At 41.6% G+C, this 21,795-nt stretch overlaps 1 protein-coding gene across 1 annotated transcript in view; it reads left to right on the top strand.

Moving 5' to 3' along the window:
* slc49a4 (solute carrier family 49 member 4) overlaps positions 1–21,795 on the top strand; it is a 56,127-nt gene that overhangs the window by 10,983 nt on the left and 23,349 nt on the right. The window contains exons 3-6 of the mRNA XM_008301875.1: positions 4,407–4,678; positions 5,367–5,496; positions 12,262–12,370; positions 19,192–19,259. Coding sequence (XP_008300097.1) covers positions 4,407–4,678; positions 5,367–5,496; positions 12,262–12,370; positions 19,192–19,259 — 579 coding nt within the window. The remainder of the gene's footprint in view (positions 1–4,406; positions 4,679–5,366; positions 5,497–12,261; positions 12,371–19,191; positions 19,260–21,795) is intronic.

The raw sequence follows: 21,795 nt of genomic DNA, 5'->3' as shown, positions 1-21,795 counted from the left end.
AAGTGCCTATCAGTTCGATCTCAGACTCACTCAGACACTGTCTGATTGGCCGTCATGACACATTGTGGATCCCGCAGCGGGCTGTCATATTACCGTGACAATTTCTGTGGTGCCATTTTCAAGATAGAATTGGCTCTGCTTCTTTGTGATGGCAGAATGTGGTCCGTCAGTGCTGGATGACCAGAAGCAGTTGGACGATTTTGCCGTAGTGCAGACTTCTCTGTCTCATTCTCGATCAGATTCGGTCTGACAAGGTTCATCAATAGTGATTAATCACCTCTTGTTGAAAAATTTGCTCCGTTCCCTCCCTTTGCTTCGGCAGCCACAGTGCAGCTTCCTCATGTGACTGCTCAGCCTCCATGTTAGTCACCATCTGTCCTCATCACCTGTCATATTGAAAGTCTTTTTTTAAAGTCACATCTATCCAGTGGTCTAATCGGCCGGGTACTGGCCAAACTTTGGAAAGCACAGTTCCAAACACTGAGATGTGGTGAAAGCTGCCATGGATTGCTCAGATTGCTATTCATTTATTCACGTTATACTACACGTTATATATAAACTTTGGTACCACAGTGACACCGGTACCAAAAATACAGATGATGTCCAGTAATAACATGAGGTCACTCAAGGTAAGAGTTACTGTTTTTAAACATCCTGAGTATCTGTGTTTCTTAAATAACGAATAAGCTGAATTGGAGTGTTGGACTTTGAATAATCATTGTGCCTAATGAGAAGATACAGTCCAGCAGGTGGACCAGTCTGCTGTCTGGACCCTTTCCTGGCCTAAATGAGACCATAATCACGGGATGCACTTCAAAACCCGACTCGCGCTGAGCCTGTTTGTGCCAGTTGGGCGTGGTTTGCGCTCTTTTTCGATTCAACACACAAAACGACACAATGCCGACTTGAATCAAAGGCTCTTTGCAGGCAGGAGAACAAAATATGATGTGTATCAGCGCCATTGTAGACTGCACAGGCCAAACACACAGATTTTACAAAGCTTAGGGCTGAATTCAACGAGAGGAGGTGCAATAATTCCTATGGATCCCTTAAAGGCTGTGAAATAGTTATTAGACGTAAAAGATAAAAATGAAATTCTAGATTCAATGTCATACCTGCTGCCTGGCGCCACCTGCACGCCAATCTAGTGGTTCTGTCCATGAAACAAGTCAAATACTGGAAAAGGCAAATGAAGGTTATGTGTGTGAAGGTACCAAAAAATCACTTAATCATAGAAAGATGACACGGAAATGTTTTAGGAGGTTGGCCAAGGAGCAGTAGTGCTTTCTCTTGGTTCTGGAGAGCCGCAGTGCTGCTTGTTTTTCGTCGGAACATAATGATTCTGTTTTGAACACTGTGGTGCTGAAATCAAGCAAGACTTAGTTAAAGGTATGAATATAAAATCTGTCATTCACTGACACTGACAGATGCTTTCAAAGGCATTTTTATTGTCTTAGCTTTATCTAATAATATTCATAGATAAATCTGACTTCTTAGTATAGTACACATTGCTATGCACTCACATACCTTGGATTTACAGAGGTTCTTTGCACATACAGAGAAGTAAAGATCATATTTTAGAATCCTAAATAAGACCATTTTTCAAGTTTTGAGGCATGTAAATATGCTCACTGGGTTACTGTGGGGCACAGCGGCATGTAGACACATCAGTCAGGTGTCTGAAATTGGGTTTTTTTGCCACGGAAGGACCTGCATCTTTGATCTAAATCCCATCGTGATAAGTCAATAAAAAAATATCAATGACAAATGATGTAATGATGACCTACATGCTAAAACGAAACTGACAGTGCGACACTGATAACGTGGAGGATAAATTTCATCGCTTGTTGCTCTCATCTCCGTCACACATAAGAAGATGGAGAATAAAATAGCAGAGGGGTAAATGCAGCAGTGTCCCCACACTGGGTTCATCTGTCCTGCTGAATTCACTCAGCTGGTGCAGAAATGACGGAGGATGGATGTGGACAAAGACATCCTTGCACCAGTGCACATGACTAGATCAGAAGCCTCGGTAATGTTCGATTCATGTATACAAGAAGAAGAAGTTCCTCTGCGTTACATGTCGCATATTGAAAATTCTTGCAGCTAAGTTAACAATAAAGATTGAGACTCGCGTACAAAGAAAGAAGGAGTGGGATGAATAAAAAAAAGTAAGAGCCACAGAGTATTTTAGGAGGTGTTGGTGTGTAGGCTGGGATGTTAGGAGGGCTTAGATGTGGGAAGGAGATACAGGGTGAACGAGTCATTCTCCAATCAGTCTGTCACTGACCACAGCACTTTGTATTCTGCAGTGACACATTTATCTGCGAGTCCCAGAGGCAGCGGACAGCAAAGGTAGAGAGAGTTAGAGGGCAGACAAGTGTAAGCACACTGGAGACTAAACAAACTGATTTATGTCTGCTTTGTGTCTGAACATTTTAAAAAATGTATAAGTGGGTATTGAACCTCATTTGATCCCTCAAGAAATGCGTCTGAAGCCACTCGACTGGTCACACTTGTAACTGTGTTTTCTAATTGTCTGATGTGATTGTTTCTAAATCTGGTAAGAAATGTAAATGAAGTATTTTTTATTTATGCAAAGTTCACTCATGCCTGCTTGTGTTAGAACAGCATTTGAATTAAAAGCGCTTGCAGAAAGCATGGCTGTAATTCTAGGTATTGATTTTTTCTCTAGTGCAAAAAATAGCATCATGTCTGCATTACTACTGTGTCGTAGTTCAGTGTTTAAATGTCATTCCAACACTGGGGAATTCGAAATAGTAAAATTGATGGTTTCTAAAAACGACGGACACAGAGAGTCATTTAAATTATGTAATTTGAACTAAGGTCTTAAATAATATTTCAAATCTCAGTACTTTAGTGAGGAGGGGTTGTCATACATCCTTAAGGTACCATTTTCAGATCTATTTAACCTACTTAATGGGCGACATATTTCATCGAAATTGGTAATAACAAGATCTTAAAAAATATTACCTTGATAAAACCCACAAACACTCCGTTTTCACCTTCCAGTCTGAACTCACTTACGTTCAATGAGGATCAGTAATGACTCTTAGGTGTCAAGTTTCCAACTGCACAGAAAATATACTGATTATTTTTGAATACCTTAAGCTCAGAATTAACCCGAGATCTCTCCTTTTCCCTCGTGTTTCTTATCATTTTCACTCTCTGCCTCTTATTTTTTCCCCTCTCTCCTTGCCTCCTGTTCTCCAGCTCTCCAGGCTGCTCTAAATGAATGGTGTCTTTACTGAGCTTACAGACAATCAATCAGCCATGAGCTGTCTCCAGCGGCTGGCTGTCTAAGTCAGACAGTTCTGAAGGGGGCTGAGGGTGTTGAGGGGTCTGGTGGCATCAGGGGACATCTCACAATACATCTGTCTCACACGGCTCAGTCTGAAGGTGCACAAGTGAGGCTGAAACTTGGACTCTCTCAGGGACTGGTTGTTACTTATTTAAATCCCCAGAGATCATTACACCTTATTTTCATCCTCTCGCTTGTCATTCCTCCCGTCAGACGCTCAAAAAAACATTCCCCATCACTTCACTTGTTTGTTTTCAAGGTAATAAATACGCTGATGTGATGCTCACTGCTGCAGCCGTGGTTCATGGAAAACCACATTTTGGGCCCAGTATCTTGGAAAACACAATTTTCGCTGTAAAATATGCAAACAAGTTATGGTAAGATTGCTTAAAATGGTGTCACAAACCTCCAGAGTTGATTTTCTGCAACCCCTCTGCTGCAGGAGACAACTGTAGTGTTACATCTGGTTAGGGACAATGTAAAGTTGGATGTTGTGTCGCACCACATTTTCATGAATTCACTGTGGGCGGCTGTGGTAAAGCGGATTGTCCATTAATTGTAAGGTTGGTGGTTTGATCTCCAGCCCCTCAGCATGTCGAGGTGTTCTTAGGGAAGACACTGAACCCGAGTTTGCTCCTGATAGCAGGCGAGCATCTTGCATTGCAGCTTTTTTTGCTTCTGGTGTGTGAATGGGAACCACTGTGAAGTTCTTTGCATGCCACTAAGGTCAAAAAGTGCTTTGTATGTGCAGAGAATTGACCATTATTGATTCTTGCTTTTCAGGATTATTGCAGGCCCACACAATGCTGACTCAACCGTTAACCATTACAGTAACTTAAAGCAGTGGGGCTGAGAAACTTAAACTTCCATCATCAGGCTTCACTAAAGTCAGGCTTTATTTAGCCTGATAAACCTAAAACCTAAACCTATAAACACCTGTTCCTAAGAGTATAATCAATATTTTCATATATGACACCTGATCTGATTAGCTTCACTTAATGTGGTGTGCGTTTTCATTTGCTGTTGCTATTTTTTGCTGAAGATTCAAAGCTTTTTTTTTTTTTTGCTGTTGTTTCTGTTACAGGTTGATACACGGAGGTCAGTTTCTAAACGGTTTAGCCGGCCCAACCATAATGAGTGCCGGTCCCTTCCTCTCCACCACTTGGTTTGCACCCGATCAGCGAGCCACTGCGACGGCGGTGGCCTCGCTCTTCTCCTACCTGGGAGGCGCCACTTCCTTCGTAGTGGGACCTCTGGTAGTTCCAGCTCCCAATGACACCCAAGCAGGAACCACGATGGCAGCAGCAGTTCTCGACAGCTCCATCCGAGACCGGATCCAGCTCGTTATGTATGCAGGTACTCACAGAAGGCGAGAACCTCTGAGGGCACAGGGGGATCGATAGCACATCATTTCGACATCATGTCAACCCCGTCAGGGGACAGAAATACAATCAGGCGAGGGGATCCAAGAATTTTTGCACAAACACCAAAAAAACCCCAATTATAGTCTTCATAACCGCGCCTCTGAAAAATAGCTTGCTGGCATTGTTATGCTTAACTGATTCAGAAAATTAAAAGTACGCTGAAAAGAGAAACAAGCATGCTGTAATAGATTGAGGCAGCAGCTTTTGTTTAACCTACAGTAGCATTGTCATTAATTTTTCAAGGACAAAGCAGACACTTTCTGCGAATCAAAAGTTTTCTGGTCATCAAAAGAAACAGATAATCGATATATGAAGCATTGACCTACTGAGATGGCTGCAGTGGAGCTTTATGGTAGTATCTAAGCTGTAAAATGTGGTTCAATATTCTTCAGTCGAGATAAGTTGCGACATTAACCAGTGCTGTACCCGATTGCATGATTTTGTTAGATGGATTTATTCTACAGTCTCGTCTCGTAGGCGATTATGTTCATCCAGGATGTCTTTGGGGGCCTTTTAAGATGTCACTGTGACCTTTTATAAAATGTCATATTGGTCGGACTTTCTTATCTCTGAAAATAACATATATGTTTCTTTTTATCTCTGACACTGTGCTCTGGCAGAGTTGGCTGCAATTGCGGTGCTTTTTTCAGCAATCCTGCTGTATTTTCCGTCACGCCCACCGATGCCTCCCAGTGTGGCCGCTGCAAGCCAGAGACTGAGTTACAGGAGCAGCATCTGCAGACTTCTCAGGTACAACCACTGACACATGTACAGTATACGCACATAATGTGTTCTGAAAGATCAATAGCTTCTGAAACCTTTTGTTGAGACCATTCTTTCAATACATTATTCAGTACCCATAACTCAACTGATTTAAATATTAGATGCGTATTTGAAATTGCTTTCAAGTGCTGTTGTGTTTTACACTGTCAGTCTCTAAGAAAGCAACCAGGAGCATAATTCTGCAGGACCTTCAGTGCTCTTCAACTGCCGTGTCTACAGATCTACTCAGTTTAGATTGGTTTGTTATTTGCTGATGGCATGTGTGCTTCTTGTCTTAGAGCGTTAAAGTGTAAGAATCATACACTGGAGAGCGACATGGAATCTTAATGAAGAGGTCTGCCACTCACCATCTGTTTGAGTTGTTATCAAAGTAAACCCAGCCTTCCCTCTAGATTAACTACGAAGCTATAATATACTGGTCGCTACTGAAAACAACATCCTAAGCATCTTTGCTATCAAGGCCAGTTTTAAGTATATTCCGAAGAGGCACCTCTGATGTATGTGGTTGAGGAGAGAGTATGATGGTCTATTATGACAAGGTCCTGGAATGCATTTGTTTTTTGGCTTTTTTCTCTGGGTGAGAGGTGTAAGGGGGAGAGGAAATCTGGAGACAATGATTGAATCACACTTCATTATAACCCTGCGGCACCCCATCCATACACACCTTCACACTTTCCTCCAAGGCAATATTTATCCTCTGGGCCATGAGGAAACGGCATTACCAGTGGAGCGAGCGCTCTGCCTTTTGCCTGGCTTGTAAAGGAATGAGGCCTGTGGCAGTGGCCAGGGAATAAAGGCTGGAGAGGGGAGAAGAAAAGCTGGGTGATGGCAGCCAGGCAGTTGGCCTTGTTTTGTTGGCTACACTCGGTCCCCTGCAGTAAGAAATAGCTTGACTATAGTGCCAGGCTTTCCACAGGCCTGTGACCAGCACAGGAAGCCTTCACTCCTGTAAGAGTTTCCCTCAGATAGACGACAGTAACCAAGCAGATATCAACCTAATGCATAGTTTTGGACAGATGTAGACACATGCACAGTGATGGGCCAATTTAACTGGGCCATCCAGCTGAGAGGGTTTCTGCTCCACTTGCGATAGGCAGCTTTCCAGTGACCTGTTTGGGCAACATGTTGTATCTCAGTCCAGCAGCATCCAGCCTTAGAATTCTCCAGCTGGGACTGGACAAGTGACTTTTGTGGCCTTGTGCACTCATACAGGAGGTAGACAAAGTAATGGAAACACTTAGGAAAAAAGAAATTAAAGCTCCAGTGATGGAAATTTTTACCTCAAACAATGCCGATATATCTTTGTAATGTGAAAGGGGTTGCCTGTAATGACAAATCCATAGCGATTTACAACCCAATCTGCAGCTCCAGAGAGCGTTTCAGCCTAATTTAGGTTATTGTTTTGGCTTCAAAATGGTTTAACTGGTTCATTCTCAGTGCGTTTGTCAACCGTCTTTCCGGCAGGGACCTGATTTCATATAAAATGTCCTTCATCTGAATACCAGAGAAATGGATAAATTGGTGAGGAGGTGGAGCAGCTCACAGATATACCTGACGTACTTCAGGAACCGATCTGTCCGACTCTTAGCTACCTCCTCCTACTGATTCTTGATGTAGTTTATATAATTTTTATGTTAGCTGGGGACACCTGTGAGACTGAAAACTAAGGTTGTGTCCAAAATCACTTACTACACACAATAAAGTGCATTTAATAGGATGTTTGGCCCTTTGGTAGTGCTGCCTGAATGTTAAGTTGCAATTGTTACCCCACAATTCACCATAAAAACTAGAGTACAGCTGATGATCACTAACCAAGCAATATGTACCATCATGCACTGCGTGAAAAGAGAATGGCAGACGGACAGGCAGATGGACCAGAGAGCCAATTAAGGATATGTGACATTTCCACAGCTTTTATAGTGTTAAGATGTATTGTCTACAGAATGCATCTTTTCTACATGTGTAGCTTGTTGAAATGGCAACAGGCACAAGTCAAACTCATGAGTTAAGGCGAAAATAATGAAGCAAAAATATTAATATGGTTAATGGAAGCAGAGCGATGTATCACAGCGCTTAATTTTGGAAAATACGCTTAGTGTAATTTGATTTTATCTCAGAAATGCCAGTCGGTTCACTACCATCGATTTGTACGTTTTAATTGAGCGACAGCAGCGATGTAATTAATAGTGCAGAGACTCGAGTAGTGTTACTTTTTCTGAGGAACTCTCTACATAGTTCATTATATAGCAGTCCCTAGATAGGAGAGGTAGGGAATAAGAGGATGAAGTTTATAATCTGTAATTACACTGTGGAAGAAAGTTGGCTGGTCATGTCTGGATGTGACCTGTTTCATAATGTCAGTATCTGCTCTGACACCAAGTCGGTGTATTAGATTGACGTGTCCCTGGTAAAGCTGGAGGAAAGTTTTGCGTCCTCCACATCACCTGCCAACTAGTTAGTTAGTATGCTGATGCCTGTTCATTGATGTATCTGTTCATCCACTTATCCTGTCAGGGTCTGAGCACTGGTTAATGATCTTCAGCTTGATGAGTGCTTCCAGCTGCTCACATCTGCTTCCACAGCAGCAACCTAATTAGGAGGCTGAATATCTGTGCGCGTGGTACAAAGTTGTCATTGTATTCTGATCATCCTGTGAGGTAATACTAAGCAGGCCCGAGTATTGATGATCCGTCCCTCCCTCCCCAGTCATACACACTTTAGCTTTGAAAGTTGTCATCTTGATGCATTGCTCTCCAGTCGGGTCTTTCAAGGACAAATGGCACTTAGCTGATGACACCGCCGGCTTTGAGACTTCTTCGGAAATATTTCATCACCAGCGAGAAGTGAAGCAAAAAAAAAAAAAAAAAAGAAAACCTCCCCTCCTACTCTCACCCAGCAGCTAGTGTCTGCTTGCTTACATCTGGTTGTCTAAATAAGGTCCCGTATAGGGGAAAAAAAGGTGCATGGATATTGATTTCCCGCTGCTGTGGCAAGGTTAATGAAAAGGGTGCTGGGAGAAAAGCGGAGAGAGTGCTCCATCACGGGGCTTTTATGACTGTCCCTCCATACTCTCTCCAAGGCCAAGTAGCTTCATACTGCTTAGGACGAGACAGGCCGCCTACAACAGTGAGACAGACTGTTTGTTTTTCTGTACATTCAAAGCATTCTGCAAATAAAAGTGATTCATTGTCTAGAGTGCAGCAGTGTCAGGAAAAAGGAAAGGGCGTGCATATGTTTACAGCAACAATGCTTTTGCTGTACAGGTTATGTGTCTTGTGAAGCTCCCTCTGTAGTTTCTGTGTGAGTATGTGAACTTTCTCTGTTGGTGTTATTTGAAGCCGTACAAGGGATTCGAGAACCCAAAGCGTTCTTCAGATGTCCCTGTACGATACCGCTCAGGATGCGGCCTGCATTATGATAAAACAAAGGAAGAATTGATGTAAGAGTTAAAAGAGTGTCCATAAACAACAACAAAAAAACAAAAGTAGGGGGAGAGCAGGAAAACAAAACAATCTATGAATCTGCTGCCTGCTCTGCCAGCCCTGCCTCATTTGTCAGACGCCCAGTGATTCTAATCACATTGTTAGGGTTGAAGAGGTGGCACCGATTTTAAATCAGCATGCCACCTCATTGGGCGAAGGTGATTAGTGTGGGTGCTTGTGTTCCAAGTGATTGTATTTGGGTTCCATGTGATTGGAGCTGTGCCATACAGCCCAAAGAGGTAAGCGCTCTGCATGCACACAGGCTGCGCATACATAACTAGATATATAGAGGTGGCTATCTTTATTTTTTCCCCCCGTTTTGTACACAGTTCAGCGTGAGCCGAGATAGCAAACAGCTTGTATCGGACCCTGCAGCACGGTATCTGTAGCCTAAAGCCCGTTATCACAGCTGGGAGATGGTGCTGCTTTGTACAGTTAGATTTTTAGTTAATAAACTGATAAGCAGCCGTCATACAAAAATACCCTTAGCCGAAGCTGAAAGGACAAGCCGATGAGTCCACCAGCTGAAAAGCAGCAGCTGTGATAATCAATAATTGTCATTTATCATTTAGAAATGCCAAACTTTCAATACTTTTAACTTTATAATATCATTGCAAATTAAATAACTTTGAATTTAAGACTGAAGTACCAATTTGACGATATCCCCTTGAGCTCTACGAAGTTGTGAGAGGTACCTTTGACTCTTATTTTTTCACTGTTAATAACAAAATAGACTAATTTACAGTAAGAAAAAATAATTGTTTGATGCAGCCCTGCACTGAATTTTAAACCCTGTCATGCGATTTAACAACGATTTTATTCAGCAGCAATCCATGTTTTTCAGATTCGATTTTTAAAACCACAACTTGATTTAATAACAACTACTCACATGTGTATATTCTTTAAAGCTGCATATGGGTAGGATTTTAAAATGTGTCAGATTTGTCAGCTCCTTATAATGGTATTAAAATGTCAGTGTCACAGTAAACACTAGCTTGTCTACAAACTATGGCCACTGAAGTATTCAGATTTTTGCAAGCACGTGTCTGTCATATAATTTCAAACAGTTTTCCTCCATGGTTACACAAAGACACAACACTGTTCTACAATAGGAGACAAAGAATAATTTCTGTTGTTTCAGTAAATATTGTGATGCAGAACAATCAAGACTTGTTAAAACTGTGCTGTCAAAAGAGATTTTCAGTCGTAGCAGAAGCGACACTCGCAGCATGAGTTCATTTAGATTATTATGACTGAAAGTGTCTGAATGATTAAAACTGTAGCCAGAGCAAACTGTTGCCATTATTTTTTATTAGCTTATTGGCATAATTCAGAATTGGTTCATCGAATGCTGACACACTGCTCTCTGTTGTGCTACACAGGGCGCTGCTGAGCATTTAGAGTATTTTGTGGGATCGTATAAAATCCATTGGATGATACTGTTCAGTTTTAGGTGCATGTTGCCCTCTTTGATATCTTTCAGCTTTATTCTGGCACCTCTTTCCACTATGTTCAGGTAGCTGCTTATCTCTCTGTCACTACGCTCAGCGCAAGGATAGATTTTCTGCTGTGACAGGCGCAGGGAGATGAGCCAGAGCTGTTAGTGTGTTTGTCTTTGCTTGTATTGCTCATGTTGTGGGGACAGAAATGGGTTTAGAAAGTCGGATTGTGGGGACTCTTTTCCCTTTTTGATGCAAAAAGCAAGTCCCGTATTGTAAATCATTAAATCTTAAGGTGATGACTTGGTTTAAGGGTAAGATAGTTTTAAGTGATTAGGATTTAGAGTGAAAGCATTTTGGCCTTTCGTCACTTTCTAACACATCTTGAATGGATTACTTGACTTGATTTTGGGATTTTGGCTTTTAGGGTAGGTTTTGGCATTCAATTGCGATGGTTAAGGGGTTTGAGAAAGCGTCACGTCAGTGAGTGTTGTCACAGAGATAGAGCTATGTGTGTGTGAGAGTGTGTGTGTGCATGCATGTTGACAGCTGATGGCAGACCTCCAACCACCAGCGAACAAGAGAGGAGGGACCCATTTTGTTCTGCTGCATTTATTGTTTCATCTCAGGCCAACGCTCTTAGCATGTACTTGGAGGAGACATTAGTAACATTTTGTGCTTGGTTTATAATTATGTAACCCTTCTGCAAAGGGCAACCTCTTAATTAAACATCCTTACCAACATCTCATATTTATGCGCAGGAATCCGATGCAGATCAATAAATGTCAGAAAATCAGCTGTTCTTGTTGCAAAGGGAGACTTTATGAGTGGAGGTAGAAACACTGCACCTTGAAGGATGAAAAACAGCATGTTGTGGATTCTTCTTTGAATTCCTCTCAAAATATATAAGATCTGAACCTGTAGACTGTATATGACAGGCAAATGTAGGTTTCTGGACTCCTAATTTGATGCCTCAAGTTTGACATTTGGTCTTCGTCTTCTTAGTCTTTAGAAACAGGACATAAAGAGAGAGAGGTGGATTTGAGTGAGATTTCACATTTATGTTGCCCCACCTGAAAACATACCCTCCTTTTTTTGTCTATTTTACTTGAAGTATGATATTAACTTATGAAATGAATACCATGCTGTATTCAAAGAATCTTGAATCTAGCAACTGAGACCATAAACTCACTGGGAAAACCTTCACTGAGGTAACAGATGAAAGGAAAAGTAGGGTCATTTACTCATAGGTTTCTGTACAATCCAGCGCCAGAGAGGTCACCCTCTGCTGGCTGTTAGAAAGATTTCAGGCTAGAAGCACTTTCATACATACATACATTTACTTCACTGTTCAGACTCAGAGCCTATACGTCCATATTTTACATACAATCCATGTCTGAACTACTGCATGTCAATGGAAAGAAACAGTGATTGTGGTACTATGAGCCATGTGCTGGTCTTCATGTCATCTCGTCAGGTCTTTATTATAAGTAACAAACTGCCTCAGAAATGAATTAAACAGTCTGCTTTTATAAAACATCAGTAAGTGGCTGCAGCAAAACTAATAAATAAAGTACTTGCAAACATAATAACCCCCTGTCTTTCCACAGAACATTATTTTGTCTAGCATTCTTTGGAAGATATAATGACATATTATGCATCTAATTGTTCAGACGCTGCTGGTCAAAGAACTCATCCATATTCAAATTTCTCGGAGAATCAGCGCACAATCAATTTAGCTTGAAAGACTTTATTTTGTGAGTGCAGTCTTGAATCGTTAATGCATTTTTTTTTTTTTTTGTCCTCTTTAGCAACCTGCGGTTCCTGATGATAGCGGTGGCCTATGCAGTCCCCACAGGAGTGATTGCCGGCTGGTCGGGAGTCCTCGACATGGTGCTTACGCCAGCCAAAGTCAGCCAGGTAGGCAGCAAACACGCACACGACAGAATGACTTACCAACCCTAGACTTGTTGCTTTATTAGATCTGAATAAAAAAGAAAACAAGTCAACTAAAAGTCACTAACAACATTGAATAGTGACTGTGGATGAGACGGGTTTCCAATGCACATTTTGCCAAAACAGTTTTAGTCAGTATTGCTATTTTTTGACTGCCTTTTGTGAGAGTGCACAGACAAGGTCAGCACTTACACTGCTGAAAGCTCCAGTTTTCTTCTGGGTGGGCAATTTAGGTGACTAAGTTGCAACCAAGTATGAACCGAGGCTCATTTTGTATCTTCTGTGTTTAAAAATGAAGCAGCATGGGTTGCTTGCCAGTTCATTTTCCAGGTTTGATTTTCCCATTTTGAAAACCTCCACCCGTGCCAGCAATTTGCAAAGCTTTTCGCACATGTAGCCCACTCAGACGAACAATGGGATGAATCACTGGCAAGTTTTTCCTCCTCAATCCCGTTGTTTGCGTCTTGAAATATCGCTCTGAAATTCTTCGTGCCTTCAGAGAGTTCGGCCTGTTATTGTCCAGATGATACTTTTTAAACGTCACAGCACAAAAAGCATGCATTACTTTTTAAATCAGATCTGAAATGCCGGAGATGTTGAGAAATAATTAACCCCAAGGCTCCTGCACTGACATGAGAAGTGGATTTCAGTGTAGAAGGCCTCCTGACAGTTGAACTTTTTTCTGCAGTGGTTTATTAACTCGCTCTACCTCTCTTGTGAGCACACTGTTCAAAAACACTGTCCCTCAGCATCCAAAACAGTATTTCTCCATCTAGTTTTATTTCTTGGAAGCTGAAAGTAAGAGAAGAATGATCATCTGTCTTGGTGCAATGTTCTTGCTTTTTTAGTTTTCCACTTTTTGAACCTATTAAGCTTCTGTCCATCTTTTGTGAAGGATGCAGTCGATTGCGATACACAATTCACATGCCTGTTTGCTGTCTTCAGTGTGAGACAGAAATAAGAGAAAGACAAAGTTGCGTAAGGCTGGTTTGTGTGTTTTAGGTTAGAGAAAACAGCTCAGGATAGTTGCATCTTTCAGGTCTCGACAAAGCAGTAAGTCAGAAGACAAAGGGAGGATCTTTTCAAGGTTATCATCAGACAGGTGCAGCCGGAAAGGAGATCACACACAGGAGAGCGGAGGATGAGACATTTCTTGTCACACCTCTGCTTTATAGCTCTGTCAAGAGGTAGCAGAGCGCATACCAAATTGTTCTTGGAATTCATTTGTTCTCAAAAGATTTTTTTATTTATTTTTTTTTGCTATTTAAGAACATAAAAAGTGTGTCAGGAATAAAATACAATGTGTTGCAGAGGGGTGAACTATGTTGCGGGATGCCCCCTTGGGTGCAAAACTTGAGCTTAAAACTAAATGAAACAGCATCGCGGTGCATCTCAACACGATGAGGTGGAGGAGTACTAATGCAGCGGAAGATTTGTGATTTTTCTTCTTTGTTCCGTGACAGGTTTGGGAGATCTTAAAGTAAAGTTGAACCGAGGAAAAGCAAATACTGCATTTTCTTTTTGTTTGAGCTCACTGTGCACCCACAGATCCCAATCACACCTTTAACTTATCCTGTTTCTGTGTGCAGTGAGCTTTGGTGATTCTATCAGCATTTTCTAAAAGCACAAGATGTATGTAGACCTTTTAACTTTTTTTCCATGCCTAAACTCTCATGCATTTGTATTGGAACACATATTTTTTACTGTGTTCTGTTCTCTTGTAAACTATTCTCTCTTTGGTAATTTAAAATATGCAATAAGAACTGCAGGCCAATGCACGACTCACTGATAGCAAGAGAGCAGTTTCATGCTTCCTATTAATTTCCTCATGCTTTACAATAATTTCTCCATTTCGGTGCAAATGGGTGATTGCATGCAGGTGTACTCATAAAACGATGCATACACCTTTGAATCCCGTTCCATTGTTGATGATTAGTTGAGTGAAACTTTATTTATATATGACTTTTAAAATAAAGCGGCTGCAGTTCAAAGTGCTTTAATAACAACTGACAAAATGTAGGATATTAAAAACCGATTAAGAGACTTATGGAGACCAAAACAGACACATTAAGAAAAGGACAACAATAAAAGATAGGTAGTTGAGATGTGCAAAATATATAATAAAAGATAGGGCAAGCAATAAAAGTGATATTATGAAATACAACTTAAATAGTAACCTAGTAGTAAAATGAAATAAATTAAAACAAATAAGTATAGAAATAAACAAAAATCACAAGTAGTAATAATAAATAGAAACAATAAAATATAGTAATTGTGAAATAATTAAAAAATGTATGAAATATTCCACACATGCATTATAATAAAGCAAGCTGCTAATAAAAATAAATAGAATAAATGGAAATAATGGTGATTAAAAAAGATATTTATAACACTGCATAAAAGCTGGACTGAAGAGGTGGGTTTTTAGTTTACGTTTAAAATATCTGTATTTTTAGCTGCCTTCTCTGGAAGGCAGTGGCCTGAAGCATAAGGGCTAAAAGCAGCGCATCAAATATATTTTTTCTCTGCTTTCAAAGGAAAGAACCGGAGGATCTTGAGGGCATTCCTGCTTCATGAACCAGTAGCATTTCTGAAAGCCATGTAGGGCCCGTACAAACTAAATAAAGGATTTTAAAATCAATACAAAAACTACCAGTTATCCAGAGTAAGTACTTTTAAATAGGTGTAATATGTGCTCTCCTCACAGTGTTAATTGCCACATTACACTAGAGCCAGTGCTGTTCAGTGTGTTGTGATGCAGCGTGCACCTCCACTTCGAGGGTATCTGTTCCAAATGGGCAGGATGCAAGTGTGCTCGTTTTTTTTTTGTTTTTTTTTCGGCAAACCGCACCACTTATGTTCTCTCGTGCTCTCTTCATCTGTGCTCATGGACCACATCGGGATCTGATGTAACGAGCCCACCTACATGCCAATTTCCATCTGTCTTGGTTTCTTCCCACTGTCTGTGCTAGTTACAGGTTTCCGCCTACTTGTAGAGATCTCTGTCTTTCTCTCTCTCTCTCTCTCTCTCTCTCCACTGTTCATTACTTCTTCCTCTCATAGCAGCAGACCTGGTGCTTTATGCTCATCTGCTCATTCCCAATACGACCTCTATCAAATGGTATTTTCGGTCTTCTAAAGTGCACACATTTGGCAACTTTGCACTATAGCTCTGCCTCATGTAGTCATTTATTCTTAGCGTGTTTCCAGATCTGGCTTCGGCTCTCGTCTCTTCTTTTGCCTCCCTCCATATTTGTCAGCATTTTTATTTCACATGCAGGGTTCCTCCTCTCCACAGTATAGATGCTACTGTCAACTCTTGGCCCAGCTGGCCACCCACTCTGATTGAGAGGTGACTGCTGTGAGGAAACATGAGGGATCAGTTGTCATTGGATGGTGCTGCCTACTTTTTTTTTTTTTGACAGGACTGGAAACTTGATCTTACTCCACAGCACAGAGTCTGAAAACTATTATCGAAGTAAAACATCGAGGCAAATGAAACATGTTCTACAGATGACAGGAAAATGTTTTAGCCAGCTCTCCGGTCTCAGACGCCATGCTGAGTTTTCAGGACTTTACTAAATATGACCTGGAAATGCACCTAGGGGGTTTAACAGCCTGCAAGGATTGATTCTGTAAATGACAGACAGAGGGGTAGAGGCACACAGGGATCGGCTGGCTGGCAAATGGCACAGCAGGAGGTGATGTGGCGATTCGACCAATGCGAGACTGCATCAGAAACTGGGGTTGAACACAGATTTCCTAATAGTGTTCATGTTTAGCGCAAATTCCCGACGAACATTAGTGGATTTTCTGGTGTTGTCTGAAAATACGGGAATTAATCATAGTCGCCAAACTCGGCACCTGTGAATCAGAGGCCGTGTTACTGTGCCAGGTTGATTTTGAGCTGGTTGTGGAGTGGCTTTCTGCCCCAAGTGAATGAGTTTATTTCCATCCAGTTCTAGTGTTTCCCAGTGAGCATGGAGCAGTCATTAAAAGCACTACCTCTCAATGCATTTTTACATTAAATTGTTCCCTGTGGCTGCTGCTTGCCCCCCCAAAAAATGACATAAAAACAATAGTACTGGGCAGTTTTCTTAGATGGGAACACATTGTAGTGACTGCACTACTGTCCCTCTTTCAGTTGCGTACCTGAAGTTGTGCCTTATTTTTAGGCTTCAGTCTCGACAGCTACAATATTATGACAGACTCCAAAGTTATTAGGTGGGAAGGAAGGAAAAAATTGAAACGCCAAAGTATAGCACAAGTAGAAATGGTGAGACAAAGGCTAAGGTGCATATTTGCTGGTTTGAATCAGATTTTGGTATTAGGATGGCATAGGATCATATCAACAAACATGGCACCTCGGAGCTTGGATGCCTGCTGTGAGAGCTGCACTTGGGAAATATGCTCAACCTGCAGATAGAAGCAGTGAGCACAGAGCTTAGCATCACCGTAATTACTATGGCTCAGAAACAGGTGCTTTACTGTGCTCATCAGTCATATGTAGTCCTTTAATGGAGAGCAGTTAAGAAGGTATGGAGCTAAAATGGTGATCCAACCTGTCCCGCTTCTTTAAGGCCTTGTACACAGTAATATGGATATGTTCCTAGATGGATGCTTTCCCTGACACAGACATCTTTTTATAAAATATATCCACGAGAATAAACAGATGACTGAAGACGCTCTAACAAAAAAGCTGTGCCACTCTACATCAGTGCCACATCAAATGCCACAGGAGGTTGTCGTTTCATTGCTTCTGGCGGACTTAAACTGCAGATGCTGTGGACCAAGTAATATTAGGAACAGCAGAGGCTTTACCGGTGAGGTGGTGCAGGAATGCCAAGTTAGTCCTACGAGGTTCACAATAAAGACGAGATCAGATAAAACTGTACTGTTCCTGAAGGAAATTCCTGTGCCAACAACTGGGCTTGTCTTATTGAATTACTTCCTGCAGCCATGATTTAATAATAACTCCCCCAAAAATGTGGTTAGTGTCATTTAGATACCACATACTTAACAGTCCTGGAGAAAAAAAACTTAATTATGCATGTGCTGAGGATCTTCTTGTTCTAAAAGAGAAGTCCAGTTGCTTTTTACTGAAGCTACTAAGCTAATCATGACGTGGAAGACTGAGAATCTACATAGACATAATGCCAAGTTAGGATGTAAACTGCTAGTGCTAGCCAAATGTAAAGAAAAGAGTATATGTTCACCATTGTTGTTATGTTGTTCAGGCACATGCTCTATACACATCAACTTGAGTTCTTGAAAATCTGCGTATTTGAAGGTGTGCAAAACTCATTTTGCGATCTTCTGTTTGGGTGTAGATGAAAGGGCCAAACTTAGAGGAAAATAGTTGTTTGCCTTAGTTTGGATATCGTTTTTTACTCCATTACACGGCCACTTGAGAAGTTCTGGATTAATTTTGAACTTTACCATAATGTATGCTATGCCTTCAGATAGAACACTTGTCAACCTTAAACAGTGCTTTGTGGATTTCCAGGATTACATGAAGTGACTTGGAGGAGGAAAACCACGTCAAACTAAAGCTACGGATAAGGTTTCCGACTATTGGCTTTAAAAAAAATGGCTTATGACATGAAATTGAGAGAGAAAACTGCGGAACACGTGAACATGTCTAGCGCCTGGAGTTCTGGCTTTTCCTGTCCTTGCTCCAGTCATCTCCAGCTTATTGACACAATCGCAATATAGCAGACATGATTAAGCTGCAAATCTGGCCTTTTTTTTAAGGGTTCCAAGGCGCTAAGAATACTGCAGTTAATTAACCCTCCACCCGCACATGAAACATAGCAATTTGTATCGTAAAATTAAAAGGGCTTGGCAGGCAATTTGTGTTTAGCTTCCTAAATTGGTGCGCAAACCGATGTGACATTACACACCTTAGAAATTCTTGCATTGCTGTTGCACATAGAGAATAAGCAGCAATTAGTGCTGCCACGGGGCTGTGGGTGTTGAGGATGTTTTTGATTCAAATATTTTTATCCCTGTCATTTACTCGGGGAGGGGGGGGTGCTGCAGGCTATGCAAACAGGAGATGGGTGCATTTCCGATGAGCTTTTACTGTCTCGCAGACGGCTGGCCCACACAGAACGCTCAGAGGAGTGTAATTTGGATCAAATGTAATGGCATTTTGGCATTCATCACTTGCTAAGCCAGAATACATTTTACATTTAATAACTTTGATAGTCCACCTTTCTTCATTATAGACTTCCCTGACAGGTTGGTGCAGAGTATGATTAAGCAAAAAGCATCAGATCCTGCTTTAGATTCTGCTCCCTTGCTGTATCATCTTCCATCTGGTTGTAGTTGGCTAAATGTGAGTTATTGCCTCGGGGAGATTAATGGGAACCAAACACCTTCATTGGCACTTGGAGACGCTTTCATCTGGGTGTCACTCTGATTAGTAGTGTGTGTTTGTGTGTCTGTGTGTGGCATGTGTTACCTCTCATTGATTTTTGCGGCGGCGTTTCGGCCGTCTTTGCCGACTTTAGGGCCGAGTGTACGCGTTGGCTTTCATCTGTGGAAATAAGAAAGGACAACAAGCTCACACACATGCGGTGCTGCCAGGCCGGGCAGTTTACCAGACGTGGTGATTGACGGGCCTCGGCAGACTTTAGACACTTAGTGCCTGCTCCCTGTCTAGCTCTGTCCTCACAGTCACGGACTGCATGTTGAGCACAAAATAGCCCCTTTCTTTTTCTCCTCTACTTTTTTCTTGGCTCAGCTTATTTTTAACCCATTTTCTTCTTTTGTTCCCACAGGTGGATGCAGGCTGGATTGGTTTCTGGTCTACTGTCGGCGGTTGTGTGTTCGGAGTAGCAATGGCCAGGTAAGCAGCACCTTTTTTTTACCGTGTGTCAGAGGGTCGTTTTAACAAGAAGATCAAGCTGTAAAGTAAACCTGCGAAAGGACATCTAGGCTGCTAAGACCTGTGCATCTTTAGACCACTGATGCGCCACAGATCTTCCCTGTAATCGACTTGCTAATTAACATCTCCCGCTACCAAGCTCTCTGGACCAGGGTAGCCAATACAGAGCCTTCTCATCCATGTTATGTGACTTTTTTATCGAGTTACAATTGAATATGGTTTAACAGTACTTAAAAACAGTAAATTCAATGCGACCCTATGCCGGTTCCAGACCTCTGAACTGGCCCTCTGTCTCTGACTTTAAATGGCTGCTCAGGCTGTTTATCGCGCTAATACCAGCCAGCTCAGTGAAAACTCAATAGACCCGCTGAGGCATCAAATTAGAAAATAAGCATTTACTGTAACTCCTCATTTACCTTCACAGGCGTTTTGTTTTTGCTGCTGAATCTGACAAATTTCACAAATAGTTTCTTAATGTAGTGTGGCTAGAACTAGGGTTGGGACAAAATATAAATACGCCAACATATCACATCCCCTCCTGTGATACATTATCGATATCCTGGTGCCAGATGTTGATATTTCATTTAAACGTACAGGTGCTGATTCCCCAATTTGACCAGCCAGAGTCACTGCTTTCGTGACTCCTCTTAGTGTCACTTATTGATTGAATGGGGGTAAAGTGAACGGAAGTGAAGTGAAGAAGAAGGAAGCCATAATGGGGGCGAAGTGGCAGACAATGGGAGAAAGCAGTTCAGAGAGCTTAATTAATGAATTGACACATTATTAAAAATGTAATAAAAACACATTCTGACGTCAGGATCTAGGTAATAAATGCATAGTTCCATTTTTTGCCCCCCTCAGTTACACATCATCATAATGTATCTTAGATAAATGTCTTGCTGTATCATGACACTGTTGTTCCAGTGGGCAGCGTATTGTGATAGCATCGCATTGTGAGCTCCTCTGTGATTCCCTCCACTCAGAATACAGACAGCGACCACAACATGGAGAAAGGTTAAAACCTCCCCTCCTTTATTTTACTCTTCAAGCATCTTAGTTTTATTCATTCTGAAAAGAAATATTGCTCCATCAAATACGTAACATGTAAGAAAGGCAGTTTCGATCATTCTTTCCTGATCGGTTGGTCAGGACACGCAAAAGGATTGCAAGAGAAACCCGAGGCATCAGGCCTAATTAATGGATATTAAGTAAGAAAATGTGACTTTTTGGACTTGAGGGAAATTTACATCTTTGTGCCTGTAAAAACAAATCACTTGGACTGCTTAAAACTCATAGATTCATGCAATCTGTGGGGATGCATCACAAGTCAGTAGACAGTGTATATATTTACATTAATGAAGGCAAAGTAGATGCACTCAGTTCAACCTTGTGTGTGCCGTTAAAAAAGAAAAAGATGAAATTGCCACATATGCATACATGTATGGAGACAACACACGAGGCAGTTTCTGAGACTTTAAAGCAAACATGACAACTGAAGCTCTGTCAACAACATAATGTAACACAAAAGGCAGTTGTGTACAAGGTCTTATTTACTTCACAAAGCAGTAACATAATAAATTAATGTTCTGTGGGTTGGCCTTGGCTCGTCTGTGCTGCCTAACAGGTAGGATTAGTAACCCGCACCTTTGAGTTTTCCTCACAGTGAAATAACTCCGGACACTTGATGGAAATGTTGTACTTCAGTGCATCTGCTGGACACTAGGAAGGCTGTGCCGTTCATAGCCTTATTAATAACTAATACATCTCGTGTAAAGAACAGTGGAGGCTTGACTCGCGCTAAAAGAAGGAATCTCGCTCTCCCTCATCTCATCTCATCTACTGTCTTTTAATATACGATCCGAGCCCGGCGACACTGCAATAGAGCAAGCGGGAATTGATGCTAATGCAACCACCACTTCACCTCCACTGATGGATAGGAAGCCACACTGTGAAGACAAAGTGTGGAGTCTGCAAAAGCAACGGATTCATTCCCGCCCTGACGGATATATGTTTGTCGCAGGCCGAGGCCCAATCAGCACTTCCGGGCAGACCGGTGTTTTCTTTAGGTTGTAATCAGGGAAATGAGCCCATAACTCGCACTGTTAATCAATGAAGCTGTTTGCAGCACGAGATGAAAGTATATGTAAACCGAGCTGTTGAATTATTGGTGTTGATTACACAGACTCCAAGTCAGTGGAGGAACTGATTGGTCTTTCTTTTGGTGCAACAGTTGATAGTTAAATGAAATTCCGCTTTAGCAATCGTCCCAAGGCCATTTGCTCCGCTTGCAGCTGCTGAAATGGGCTGAGCGTGGTTGGTGGCGGTTGGGTTTGTCTTGTTGGTGAGTTGTTTTTATTTGGTAGCAGCTGCAGAAATGATCACTTGGGGCATTTTTTCCCGCCTGAGCTTCCATTTAAAGTCAAGAGTACAAAAGCAACACATCTTAGATTTTTGTGGCAATAATTTTCAACTGTTGTAGGGTATCTGGGAATTTGTC

This window comes from Stegastes partitus, unplaced genomic scaffold (genome assembly GCF_000690725.1).
Source record: "Stegastes partitus isolate 25-593 unplaced genomic scaffold, Stegastes_partitus-1.0.2 Scaffold1724, whole genome shotgun sequence".
Taxonomy (NCBI): Eukaryota; Metazoa; Chordata; class Actinopteri; family Pomacentridae; genus Stegastes; species Stegastes partitus.
Note: the sequence above shows the minus strand (reverse complement) of the source record. Positions and strands in the feature narration are given on the sequence as shown.